This window comes from Mastomys coucha, unplaced genomic scaffold (assembly GCF_008632895.1).
Source record: "Mastomys coucha isolate ucsf_1 unplaced genomic scaffold, UCSF_Mcou_1 pScaffold3, whole genome shotgun sequence".
Classification (NCBI taxonomy): Eukaryota; Metazoa; Chordata; class Mammalia; order Rodentia; family Muridae; genus Mastomys; species Mastomys coucha.
Genome location: NW_022196909.1, coordinates 26,760,201 through 26,772,599, shown reverse-complemented (window position 1 = coordinate 26,772,599; position 12,399 = coordinate 26,760,201). Strand labels below are relative to the sequence as shown.

Below are 12,399 nucleotides of genomic sequence, written 5' to 3'. Positions count from 1 at the left end.
AAAAAAAGAAAAGAAACAAACAAACAACTTCACAATTTCCATTTAGAAACTTTTCACTGTACAGAAATTTTTTAATTAAAATTGGAGCTTCTATTATGTATATAATGCTAAGGTAAATGTAAGCTTCAGAACAGAGAATGAAGCTAGCTATGTCAATACATGCCTTTGATCCCAGGAGACAGACGCAGGCAGATCCCCAATGAGTTCTAGGCTAGCCAAGGCTACACGGTGAGGTCCTGACTCAAAAACCCAAACCAAAACAAGAAAATGACCCTGCTTAGAACACATAAGTCATATGATGGTGCATGCCTACAATCCCAGCACATGGAAACTGAAGCAGGATCTCAAGTTCCAGGCTTCAGAGGTCTTACTAAGTAAGCCACACACAAAGACCCTGGTGTCTCAAACAGTAAGGGCGGAAGGCCGGGGCGTGTCACTCAGTAGGAGAGCACTTGCCTACCTAGCATCTGCAAGGCCCCCCAAATCTGAGCTCCAGCACTGGCAAAGGAAAAACATGTTGATTGGCTGCTCCGGGTACTTTCTGTATCTATCTCCTACCAGCTGGAGTCTCTTCATCACTGATTTCTACAACCCAGAGAGCCTGGGATGGAAATGACAACCTTGGATGGAGAATGCATCATGGCTGGCTGGGAGCCAAGGCTGAAAAGCTTAAATGACTGCCTTTCTCTCTTTGCTAAATTGCAGGCCAGAGGTTGGGCAGAGCATCTCACAAAGAACTGATGGAGTGTGCTGCCGGCTGTGGGGTTTAAATTGCAGTTGTTGTTAGGCTCTTTTATTCCTCACCAGAACACACTTATGGCTTGGATTTACTTCCCTATTCAGCTAGAGGAAAAAGATCAAAGTGAACGGGGATAAAGCAAGAACTGCTTCCAAAACCAGGAAGGCAAGAGTGAGCCCCGAGAAGAAGAGCTCGGCACTGTTTCCCCACAGGGACCACACATCAAAGCCAAATACCAAATCAACTCAAGTGCGGAATACAGTGCGGTCATTGGGGCAGACAAATGACTCTGTGATTACCCAAACAAACCAGACTGAGTCTGACCTACATCTTCATAACATGGCATTTCACGATGACTCCACTTAATACCACCTAATGATGAATAGGGAACAAACCTTTACCCACAGGAAAAACTAAATTGGACACATGTTACAGGACATGTCACAGGATCAAATGTATGTCCTTTCCTAATAACAGATACAAGTCTTTTTTTTTTTTCCCCTGATTATTTTTTTTGAGGTAGGGTTTTTCTGTGCAGCCCCAGGCAGTCTTTGAACTCAAGAGATCTGCCTTGCTTTGTCTCTGAGTGCTGGGATGGACACACACACACCCCGCACCCCTACTGTCTGAAGTCTAATGACTTACCATCCAAAAATTAAGAAACATCCTACTATTTGCTTGTGATAGGTAGGAAAACGAGGTTTCGGCTCGTCGCTATCCTGCCACAAAGCTTCTGCCCTCCAGAAGGACCAAGCCTTAGGGCAGTAAGAACGTGCATGGGCAGAAAGATATTTATTAAGGGCTCTTTGCTTCCAACCGACTGTCCAGGTTGAGTGTGATTTATGTCTCAGAGAACAGGGGGAGACTGATGTGTCTGCACCACCATTTGGTGTGGGCTTCTTTGGCGACCAGAGTCTTGCTAAAGCTAAACTTTCAGCTCCCAGCCCTGTTTTATCCTCAGGAATACTGAGTTCGGAGGTGTGCGCGATATCTGGGTAGAAATCAAGGTTTGTGTTGTTCAGTTCCATTTTAAAATTGTCTTTTTTTGCATGTGTTAGTGTATGTGGGCATGCGTGTCATTACAGTCGGAGGATAACCTGGAGTGAGCTGCCCAGGGACCCAGGGATCAAATGCAGGTCACCAAGCGTCTGGCAGGCACCACAACTGCCCAGTCAGTTCTCTGGCTCTGGCTGTGTTTTTCAGAGACAAGCTTTCGCTATGTAGCTGTGGCCATCCTAGAATGTAGAATGTAGACCAGGGCTTCCTCCAAATTATGTCACTCCCCCTGCAGGCTGGGCTAACAGGAGTGTGGCCGCAAGCCTGGCTGGAAACCAAGGCTTTAAGCACCAAGGCTCCCTCTTCTCACTACCCTCGATACTAAGTCTATGAAAAAATGTCGGGAGTCTACCATGAATCCATAGAAAAGGGAACGTTTTAGAAAATCTGAGCTTAAACATAGGACGTACGCCTTTTAGGTAACCTTGGAAATAAATCATTAAAATAAAATTATCCTGCCCAACGCTTTTCTGCTCTATGATAGCCAGCATTTTCTGCATTTAATCATTTGACCAAAAGTGAGTTAATTTTTATTAAGCTTTTAAAAAAAAAAAAAAGTAAATGTTCAGCAAGTAAGCGAGCTCTTGGACACGTACCTGAGGGATGGCGCCGTAGTTCCAGATATACCCTTTATAAGGGAACAGATTCGCAACATAGCGGAGCTTTCCCTTTTTCACATCTTGCTTAATTGGGTTTAAAGGGTCCTTTGTAGCAATCTGAAATGAAAGGCCAGATGGTTGCACAACACTACTAGAGTAAGGATCCCAGAAAACAAATGACATAGGTCTGATGATCTCTCTTACCTCCATTTTTGCATTGGACCAGCGCGGAACCTCAACCACCATGTGGAACACATCCTGGAACAACAGAGAAGGTGAGACAAGCAGAACTCGTCTGGCCTAATTGCAGCATGTCTTCCTCTCTTCCTCTGAAGTTAACCAACTCTACCAGACAATTGAAGTTAAGAAATTTCAACAAAACACAGAGGGAGGGGTGTGTGTGTGTGTGTGTGTGTGTGTGTGTGTTAAGGACAGCAAGCAGACATAATATGGTAGAATCAAGGCGGTAGATGCATGGTTATTCACAATATGTAACTCTCTGAACTTTCCTGTTTTAAATTTCCCATAATAAGGTATTTGGGAGTATCTCAAAAGAACCTTTCCAGAAAGGAGGATAGTTTTTCAACAGACATAAGTCAATTCTTCTCTCTGGAAATGGCTGTCTTCAGGAAAGCCACCTCCAAAGGCTGCTGCCATTCTCTGCATTGTCCTTTAAACTTCTCAGGAGGTTTCAGGTGTGCTCTAAGACACACCGGAGCCAGCCAAGCACCTGCTTCAGTTTCAATACCAACATTAATCAGCCAGATTACCACATGATTCTCCAAATTTGGCTGTTTTCCAGAGTCCTTCCAAAAAGCACCAGAGCTCGACATTAGTGGTAGGACTACTCTCTGATATTCTAACTGGTGGGGATTCCAGTGTAAGCACGTCTTAAACCGACTCCCGCACTCACAGGCAAAAGTCCCTAGGAGCCAACACTTTAAAATGTACACGTCAAGTCAAAGATAGATTTGGCAAAGGCTTCTGAACTGAAACTGAACATCAATTTGTCCAAACTGTGATTTTTTTTATCATGAAATAAGCCTTTACACGAAGAGTTTCAGTTCACAGCCTTTGCAAGGACACAAATCAATCTGCAATTGTTCTTTAATAAAAACCTTATCTTCCAGCTAGGTCTGGTACACATTTAGAACCCCAGCACAAGGGAGCCAGGAACAGGAGAATCATGAGTCGGAAGCTTCTCTTGAAGCACACACACAAAAAGTTTCAAAACAGAAAGGAAAGAAGCAAATAAAAATAAAAACAAGGGCTGGCAAGATGGCTCAGCGGGTAAGAGCACTGACTGCTCTTCTGAAGGTCCTGAGTTCAGATCCCAGCAACCACATGGTGGCTCACAACCACCCGTAATGAGATCGGACGCCCGCTTCTGGTGCACCTGAAGACAGCTACAGTGAATGACGCCAAAGTGAGTGGGGCTGAAGCTCAATTTCCAGCAACCACAATATGGCTCACGGCCATCTGTACAGCTACAGTGTACTTATACACATAAAATAAATAAATCTTTAAAAATTAATTAATTAATTAATTAATTAATTAAAAATCAGGGGTTTTAATTTCCAGCAGCAATATCCCAAAGATCCACTAGGTGGCGCTGTGGCAACATAAACGATTAAATGGGGGGGTGGAGAAAGAAGGAACTTGGTAATTTTTCTTTTCCTTTTCCTCCTCCAACCCCTCCAAGAAATGACATCTAATGTCAGGACACTGCAAATACCTGTGATCTCAGCACTTAGGAGGTAGAACTAGAAGGCTCAAAAGACCTTAAGCTTAAGGATAGTCTGGGTCACTCGAGACCCTATCTCAAAACATAAAAAGCAAGGGGTGGGGGGAGAGCAGAGCCCTGGAGAAAAGCAGTTAAGAGCACTGACTGCTCTTCCGAAGGTCCTGAGTTCAAATCCCAGCAAACACATGGTAGCTCAAAAACCATCCGTAATGAGATCTGATGCCCTCTTCTGGGGTGTCTGAAGACAGCTACAGTGTACTTACATATAATAAATAAATCTTTTTTTAAAAAGATTGATTTTATTTATTTTATGTGTATGAGTACACTGTAGCTGTACAGATGGCCGCGAGCCATCATGTGTGGCTGCTGTTTATCTCAGGACCTCTGCCAGCCTGGCTCCCTCCATCGTAATTTACTGCAGCTGTCTTCAGACGTACCAAAGAGGGCGTCCGATCTCATTACGGGTGGTTGTGAGCCTCCATGGGATCCCAACTCAGGACCTTTGGAAGAGCAGTCAGCGCTCTTACCCGCTGAGCCATTTCTCCAGCCCAAATAAATAAATTAAAAACAAAAAACAAAAAAAAAACTGGCCGGGCGGTGGTGGCGCACGCCTTTAATCCCAGCACTTGGGAGGCAGAGGCAGGCAGATTTCTGAGTTCGAGGCCAGCCTGGTCTACAGGACAGCTATGGCTATACAGAGAAACCCTGTCTTGAATTCAAAACCAAAAAAAAACAAAAAACAAAAACCATAAGATAAACCACGGGATGACAGCAGGTAGAATGGTGTGAGCCTGTAACAAGCAATGCAAGCTCATGAGCAGCAGAGCAAGAAGGATCATTGAAAGCAGAATCACTAGCCAGAGGCTGGGAACAGCACTTTAGATATTAAATGACAGACATACGGATTCTAAAACTGCTTACTATTGCAAAAAGTGAAAAATCAGAAGGAAGTAAAAATCCTCAGAAAAATGGTAAGAAAAGAATTCTATGGGACTGGAGAGATGGCTCAGTGGTTAAGAGCACTGACTGCTCTTCCAGAGGTCCTGAGTTCAATTCCCAGCACCCACAAGATGACTCACAACCATCTGTAATGGGGTCCGTTGCCCTCTTCTGGTGTGTCTGAAGACAGCAAGTGTATCCATAGGCAAAAAATAAATTTAAAAAATCTGCAAACACTCAAAAGTGAAATGAATTCTTAAAAGCTGGGATGCCGCTGAGCTGCTAGAAGGCTTAACATGCATAAAAACCTGGGGTTCCATTCCCAGCCCTGGACAAACCAGGCATGTGTGACATGCCTATAATCCTTAAACTTTTGATGTAATCAAAAGGATCAGGAATTTAGGGTCATCCATGCGGTAGCCAGCATCAACATTAAAGATAACAGATGTGTAGAAGTTGGTAATGTGCTAACCCAGCATGCCCGAAGGCCTGAGTTGGACTCTCAGTGGTTCACAGACCAGGCGTGGCAGTACACACCTGAGCTCCAGCACCCAGGAAGCAGAGGCGACTGAGGTCATCCTCCGCTACATAGCAAGTTCAGGACAGCATGGTCTACATGAGACCCTGCCTCAAAAATAAACACTGCCCACCTACCTTCTGAGTTCGAGAGCTTTATCAGAGGAGCTCGCAGGGTATCTATTTCTAAGGACATACTCCTGCCCAATAACAGTCTGGTCTTGTTTTGAGACGGAGTTTTGCTATGTAGTCCCATCTATAAACTCAAACTCAGCCTCCCAAGTGCTGGGACTATGGACGGTGCCACTGCACTCAGCCTGATAATGGTTCTCTCAAAAAAGTACTTCAACAGCTGGGTAGTGGTGGAATCCGAGCACTTGGGAGGCAGAGGCAGGTGGATTTCTGAATTCAAGGTCAGCCTGATCTACAGAGTGAGTTCCAGGACAGCCAGGGCTACACAGAGAAACCCTGTCTCGAAAAACCTTAAAAAAAAAAAAAAAAAAGGAAAAAAAGGGACTTCAACACTGCTCATTGAGTGACAAGGGACTTTAACCTTCCTCTTCAGTCTCTGAGGTTATGTCATGCTCTAAGAAGTTACAAGTAAACAGAAGACTGGAGAGATGCTCTGTGACAGCACGGGCCACTCTTCCCAAGAACCTGGGTTAGAGTCCCGGCAACCACGTGATGGCTCCCAAACATCTATAACTCCAGCCCCAGGGGATTGTCTGGCCTCCAGGGAGGCACCTGGCACACATACAGATATACATGCAGGCAAACACTCGTACCCATTTCTTTAATTTAAAAAAAGAAATAAATTTCTGAGTTATCCTGTCCATAATTGAGAGTGTACCTGAGAGAAAGGCAGTGGCCAAAGTTGACACTGTCATCTCTCCTCTTCCGCATTTTGAGTTGTAAATTACAGCAAGTGAGTTCTGTGGCTGCCACGCCTGCTGCTGGTCTTTCAGAGTACTAAATAGATTGGTCATCTTCTTCAAAAAAAAATTTAATTCAACCAAAGAAAATGTGATATATAACGATATATACCAAGGGGAAGACTGGCGCTCAACAAATAGTGTCAGGGGTCAAAGAGTTTAAAACAACAACACATACAAAAAGAAAACAAAAAAACCCAAACAAACAAATATACATCAAAGATCCAGCAATACAAGTTGAGTGATAAGCCCTTATCTAAAATGTTTGGACCGGGACTGGTGGGATGGCTCACGGGATAGAAATGTTTTGCAGCAAGCATGACAGACAGCCTGAGTTCAAACCTTGGAACCCACATGGTACAAGAAAACCGATTCCTACAGTCTTCTGACCTGTGCACCTGCACCATGGTGTGGACATTCCCTACAAGTATATACTCACGTAAATAATCATAAAAACGGTCAGGCCCATAAATGCTTCAGATTTCAGAGATCCTTAGACTGATAATCCCACAGCTTTACTGGCTGGGTGAGCACATTTATTCAGTAATCCAAAATGCCCTGAAATCTGAGACTCTCTGAGTGTTCAGTTTAGGGACCCTGGAATGGAGAGCCTTTAGTCCTTCAATGAAAGCTTTCACTTAGGCCAGTCAAACTCACCTCTGGAGTCAGAAACAGGCATGGACACCCAGGAAAAGGAGCGACTTAATCTGCCATGTCACCTGAGAACGAGCTCCCATTTCCTCTTCAGAAATGCTACAGAATGACTGAATTTCATGAGATACTCTAACCATACCTTTTATTGTCTCCTTCTTTACCAATCTAGCAAGATTTGGGTTTTCTGTTGTCAAACTTGCCTATGATTTGTAATGCCTGAGCATTTAAGCATTAGTCTATCTGATTAAAAGCTTGACTCTTTTTTTTTTTTTCAACAGAAGAAAAGATACACCTTCAGAATTCTACGTGCCCCACCAGGAGCCCAGAAAACAGTCAGTACTAGTATTCACACAAGCACCGAAGACATGGCCCCAACAAACACCAAGGTTGGAAATTATAGTATTGAGTTATGGTAGGTAAGCATTTTAAGATCCGGTCGTGGTGTAGGCCTATAATCCTAGTGAGAGTAAATTGAAACTCAAGGACCTGAGCTGGGCGTATCAGTAGTCTGAGGTCAACTTTCACAGCATGGAACGGGCCTAAGCAAATTGCCTGTAATCCTTGCTACTCTGGAGGCTGCGGCAGAAAGGTGAGATCAAAGCCTGCTTGTGCGTGTGCAGAATGAGTTCATGCCACTCAAGAAGACCCTGTCTCGGACATAAAAAGAGGGCTGGGGGTTGTGCCCATCACCCCAGGTTCAGGTCTCAGTAACAAGAGGAAATAAAACTCAAAACCAAAACCAAAACCAGAACCAAGCCGATCTTTATCGTCCCCTGCTGCAATTGCTTATTCTAGGCTGAGTCTGACATTGTTCTAAGTTTGTTTTCTGTTATCTCTGTGTGCTGACTTGGAAGACATTCTCATGGAGGAGCCCAAAGGAGAGTTGACACAAAAGACATTTCTGCAATTAACAACAACAAGAGTAAGCCCTGCTTTGCCCTTTGCTACCCAACAGACTTGGACAGAGTCTGAGCAGGATACCCGATTCACAAGAATTTCCTGATGATCTGGCTGGCTTGATTAGCGAATGCAAAAAGCAAACTCAACATTGTCTGGACTGAAAGGCTCTGACATTAAAATCTCCAAGTCCTCGGACGTTTTTCTGTTGAGGAACCGAGTTACTGTGTCCTTAAAAGTATCCTCTTGTTAACGGCATACCTTCACAACCTACAAAAACATACACAAGTACCCTTACACTGGAATTTGGGGTGAGGGAGAGGGAATGAATGAGGTGCCTCATTGGCTACGGGCACTCGCTGTACAAGTGGTCAATCCGAGTTGGATCCCTGGGACCCGTACAAAGAGAACACACACCACAAGTTGTCCTCAGACTGCTACCTGCACGTGATATCATTTGTGCATGTGCACATGTACACACTACATTTTTTTAAGCTAAAAAATAAATTACACCCCTCTGTCATAGGTCAGCTTGCTTTTCTTGTTGTAATCCAAAACCTGTCATCCACGACCTTATTTGTATTCCAATGGAATAACTTCCTTAAAAACCAAAGAACTTTTCCCGGCTTCTCTTCTCGGATAGTAATCAGAAACTGGCTCTTAACAGTCTGAACACTGGTGAAATCCAGTTGCCACAAGAGTCTGTACTCTTATGAAAAATAATCTTACGAAACACACTGTAGGATGGTGGCGCACACCTTTAATCCCAACACTAGGGAGGCAGAGACAGGTGGTTTTCTATGAGTTCGAGGCCAGCCTGGTCTACGGATAGAATTCTAGGACAGCCAGAGCTCCACAGACAGAGAAACTCTGTCTTGAAAAGCAAGCAAGCAAACAAACAAACACAATTACATCACACACTCAGCAGGTCCATAAGACTTCACTGTCTCAGAGAACCCTGGGAAATGATGCTTCGCAGAACATCAAAGTGTCGCCATTCCTTCTTCTGGAGGGTCTTGAGACTGCTCTAAGTGCAAGAGCCACAGCTCTGGTAACCTGTGGCTGTCCAACCACTTGTGAACATGGAAACCAGCTCTGTATGAGATACTTCCCTCCTCAGCATGCCAGTGTGTAACAGGCATGGACATACACCATCAGTGAACCCAGACTCCCTGGTTCCTGCATTTCCATCACTCAGAATATCCTGAGGTATTATTGTGAAGCACCCTGCAGTATGATGTGCATCCCATTAAGCTGTACGAGATAACTCAAGCCAACCCAACAAGACAGTTCTACAAGGGAAGGACCCAGCAGGCCATATCAACTGTCAGGACATCTTAAGAAACAAACCAGAAGCCAAGTGTGGTGGCGCACGCCTTTAATCCCAGCACTTGGGAGGCAGAGGCAGGTGGATTTCTGAGTTCGAGGCCAGCCTGGTCTACAGAGTGAGCTCCAGGACAGCCAGGGCTATACAGAGAAACCCTGTCTCAAAAAACCAAAAAAAAAAAAAAAAAAAAAAAAAAAAAACCAAAAAAAAAAAAAAGAAACAAACCAGAGAACCCCAGTAAACCCAGCTGCAAGGCTCCCATAGGAAGGCACATCCAATTAGAGGTCCTTCCTGCAACTGCAGGGCATAACTGGCTTTGTTTGCTTTGCTGATTCCAGAGCGGGGCCTGGGTCAGACGGGATCCAGCTAGCTACAGACTGGATTTCTTGCTAGAGTTCAGGTGTCAGGAGAACTATATAGCACACTTTCTAACAGGAATACAACTCGACGTATTTATCTGTTTCTCTCATTTTTAACTCTGAAAAAGTTATTCTGCGTATGTGATGTGTGTGTGTGCACATGCATAGGCGCGTGTAGAGGTAGATTCTCTCCTTCCAGGGCAAGTGGTTTTTGGTTTGGTTTGGCTCTTTCCCTGTAAGTGTGTTTTCTAGCTAAGGAACAGTAATGCTATGAGCACGAAGTGAAGATTTCAACCTGACGATATTATTCCGAGTGTGCTACAGAATCCACATGGACTAGTTATCAACACTGAGCTACAGGTCAATGAGGGCCCCAGAGAAGACCCAGCAGGCAAGGACGCTTGGATCCAAGTCTCCAAGTCTGCCAACCTGCGTTTGATTCCCAATTCCTACACAGTAGAACTAGCTCTCGCATGCTGTACACACATCTATACACACACCACTGCCTCCAATAAACAAGGAAATAAAATGCAGCTTGACAGTATATGCAACTTTTCTAACTCCAAAGCTTTATCTTTAATGTGTCTCAAAGTTCCTAAAAGAAGGGCTGGAGAGATGGCTCAGTGGTTAAGAACACTGACTGCTGTTCCAGAGGTCCTGAGTTCAATTCCCACCAACCACATACTTTTATATAAAGCTTTTTTTTCTTTTTTAAGATTTATTTAGCCGGGCAGTGGTGGCACACGCCTTTAATCCCAGCACTTGGGAGGCAGATTTCTGAGTTCAAGGCCAGCCTGGTCTACAGAGTGAGTTCCAGGACAGCCAGGGCAGTACAGAGAAACACTGTCTCAAAAATACAAAAATACAAAAAAAAAAAAAAAAAACCCAAAAAAAAAAAAAAGATTTATTTATTTATTATATTTAAGTACACTGTAGCTGTCTTCAGACACTCCAGAAGAGGGCGTTACGGATGGTTGTGAGCCACCATGTGGTTGCTGCTGAGCCATCTCTCTAGCCCATAAAGCATTTTTCTAAGAAAGTAAGGATTCTTACTAATCTGTGGTGAACCCACACCAATCTGTGCTAAGTTAAATTTCTACACTTCACTGGTGCGTACAAAAACAGACATTTCTTTGCAGAGCTGTGTATTTAACTTTCTTAGCACTGTTTGCAAATTCACTAACCTAATGAAAATACTGTTTTCTTGTGCTTACTGAGTTTACTCTTAATGTTTAATAAATATTCCCACATTCAAAACTCTCTGCTACATGGTTTATTTTAAACCATTAATGAAGTTGGAAGGCTTCAATTCCAGACAGACATAACCAATGTGACACACTTGCACACACACAGAAAGGCAGCTTAAAAACTTCTGCCTCAGAGACAGGAGGATTTCTGAGTTCGAGGCCAGCCTGGTCTACAGAGTGAGTTCCAGGACAGCCAGGGATACACAGAGAAACCCTGTCTCGAAAAAAACAAAAAACAAAAAAACCCAACAACAAAACAACAAAACACTTCTGCCTCTATTCCTCCCCTAATTTATAGTGGCTTCTTTAATCCAATGATCTGATTCAATACTGGCTTCTTAGCTACTCAATGAGCCATGAGCTAAAAGCACAGGAGGCACTTCAAGTTCGTGGAGATTAAGAAAATTCACTATGAACAACTAGGGATCCAATTAAAGAGACTGTTTGCTGGACATGGTGATGTGACTTTAATTCCAGCACTTGAAAGGCAGAGGCAGGCAGATCTCTGAGTTTAAGACCAGAGTGTGTTCCAGGACAGCTAGGAATGTAAAAAGAGACCATGTCTCAAAAAAGGGGGAGGGGGGCACCATTTTCGAATGACAGGAATTCTTACCTTGTCTGCATAAATTGGAACATCGTGGAATGGAGAAATATACTGCCCTTTCTCATTCTCTGTAAAATAAATAAGAAAAGCTGTTGTGAGTGGTTATATTTCCAGATGCACAAAATACATGCTTCTTAACAGGAAGACTTTATTCCTATACCATAAAAGAAGAACAAATCAAAACCCAAGGGGCTGAAAATATAGCTGAGTAGTAAAACAATTCTCCCGGCATGTACAAAGCCCTAGGTTCCCTCCTCCTCACACTGGAGGGAGAAAGAACAAAACACAGGAAACCAATTTTCCAGCTGAGCCTGGTCACTGCATGCCTGCAAACCCAGCAATGGGGAAGACGGGGAGTTCAAGGTCATACCTGTGCACAGTCAGGCTGGAGCCAACCTAGGAGATGCTACAGGAGACTCTGCCTCAAAAATACTAAAAACCAACCGAACAAACAAAAAAACAAACAAACAAATAAAACAAAAAACCAGCCCCCAGGAGGCCAAGGCAGAAGTGCTCTGTGACTTTGAAGCCAGCTTGGTCTACTCCATAGGAAGCAGTTCTAGCCCAGCCATGGCCCCTGACCCTCCCTGGGACCAGGTTTTCATCCTCTGTGCACTTTCGGCTTTACACTGGGTGTTACCTCCTATTGTGAGTGCAAGGACTTAGCCGAATTCCTCCCACCTCCAGCCCTGTAGGGCCTGCTATATAAAAGACGATCAAGCCGGGCGGTGGTGGTGCACGCCTTTAATCCTAGCACTTGGGAGGCGGAGGCAGGCGGATTTCCGA

General features: G+C 44.1%; 1 protein-coding gene and 1 long non-coding RNA gene across 2 annotated transcripts in view; one reads left to right on the top strand and one right to left on the bottom strand.

The window, feature by feature from the left end:
- LOC116074910 overlaps positions 1–8,601 on the top strand; it is a 14,085-nt gene extending 5,484 nt beyond the window's left edge. Inside the window, exon 2 of the long non-coding RNA XR_004112340.1 lies at positions 7,458–8,601. This is a non-coding gene — a long non-coding RNA (uncharacterized LOC116074910). The remainder of the gene's footprint in view (positions 1–7,457) is intronic.
- Positions 1–12,399, bottom strand: part of Ppa1 (inorganic pyrophosphatase 1) — a 28,003-nt gene that overhangs the window by 13,056 nt on the left and 2,548 nt on the right. Inside the window, exons 2-4 of the mRNA XM_031347802.1 lie at positions 11,623–11,681; positions 2,599–2,652; positions 2,392–2,511 (exon numbers count right to left, since the gene is read on the bottom strand). Of these exons, the coding sequence (XP_031203662.1) occupies positions 2,392–2,511; positions 2,599–2,652; positions 11,623–11,681 (233 nt within the window). The remainder of the gene's footprint in view (positions 1–2,391; positions 2,512–2,598; positions 2,653–11,622; positions 11,682–12,399) is intronic.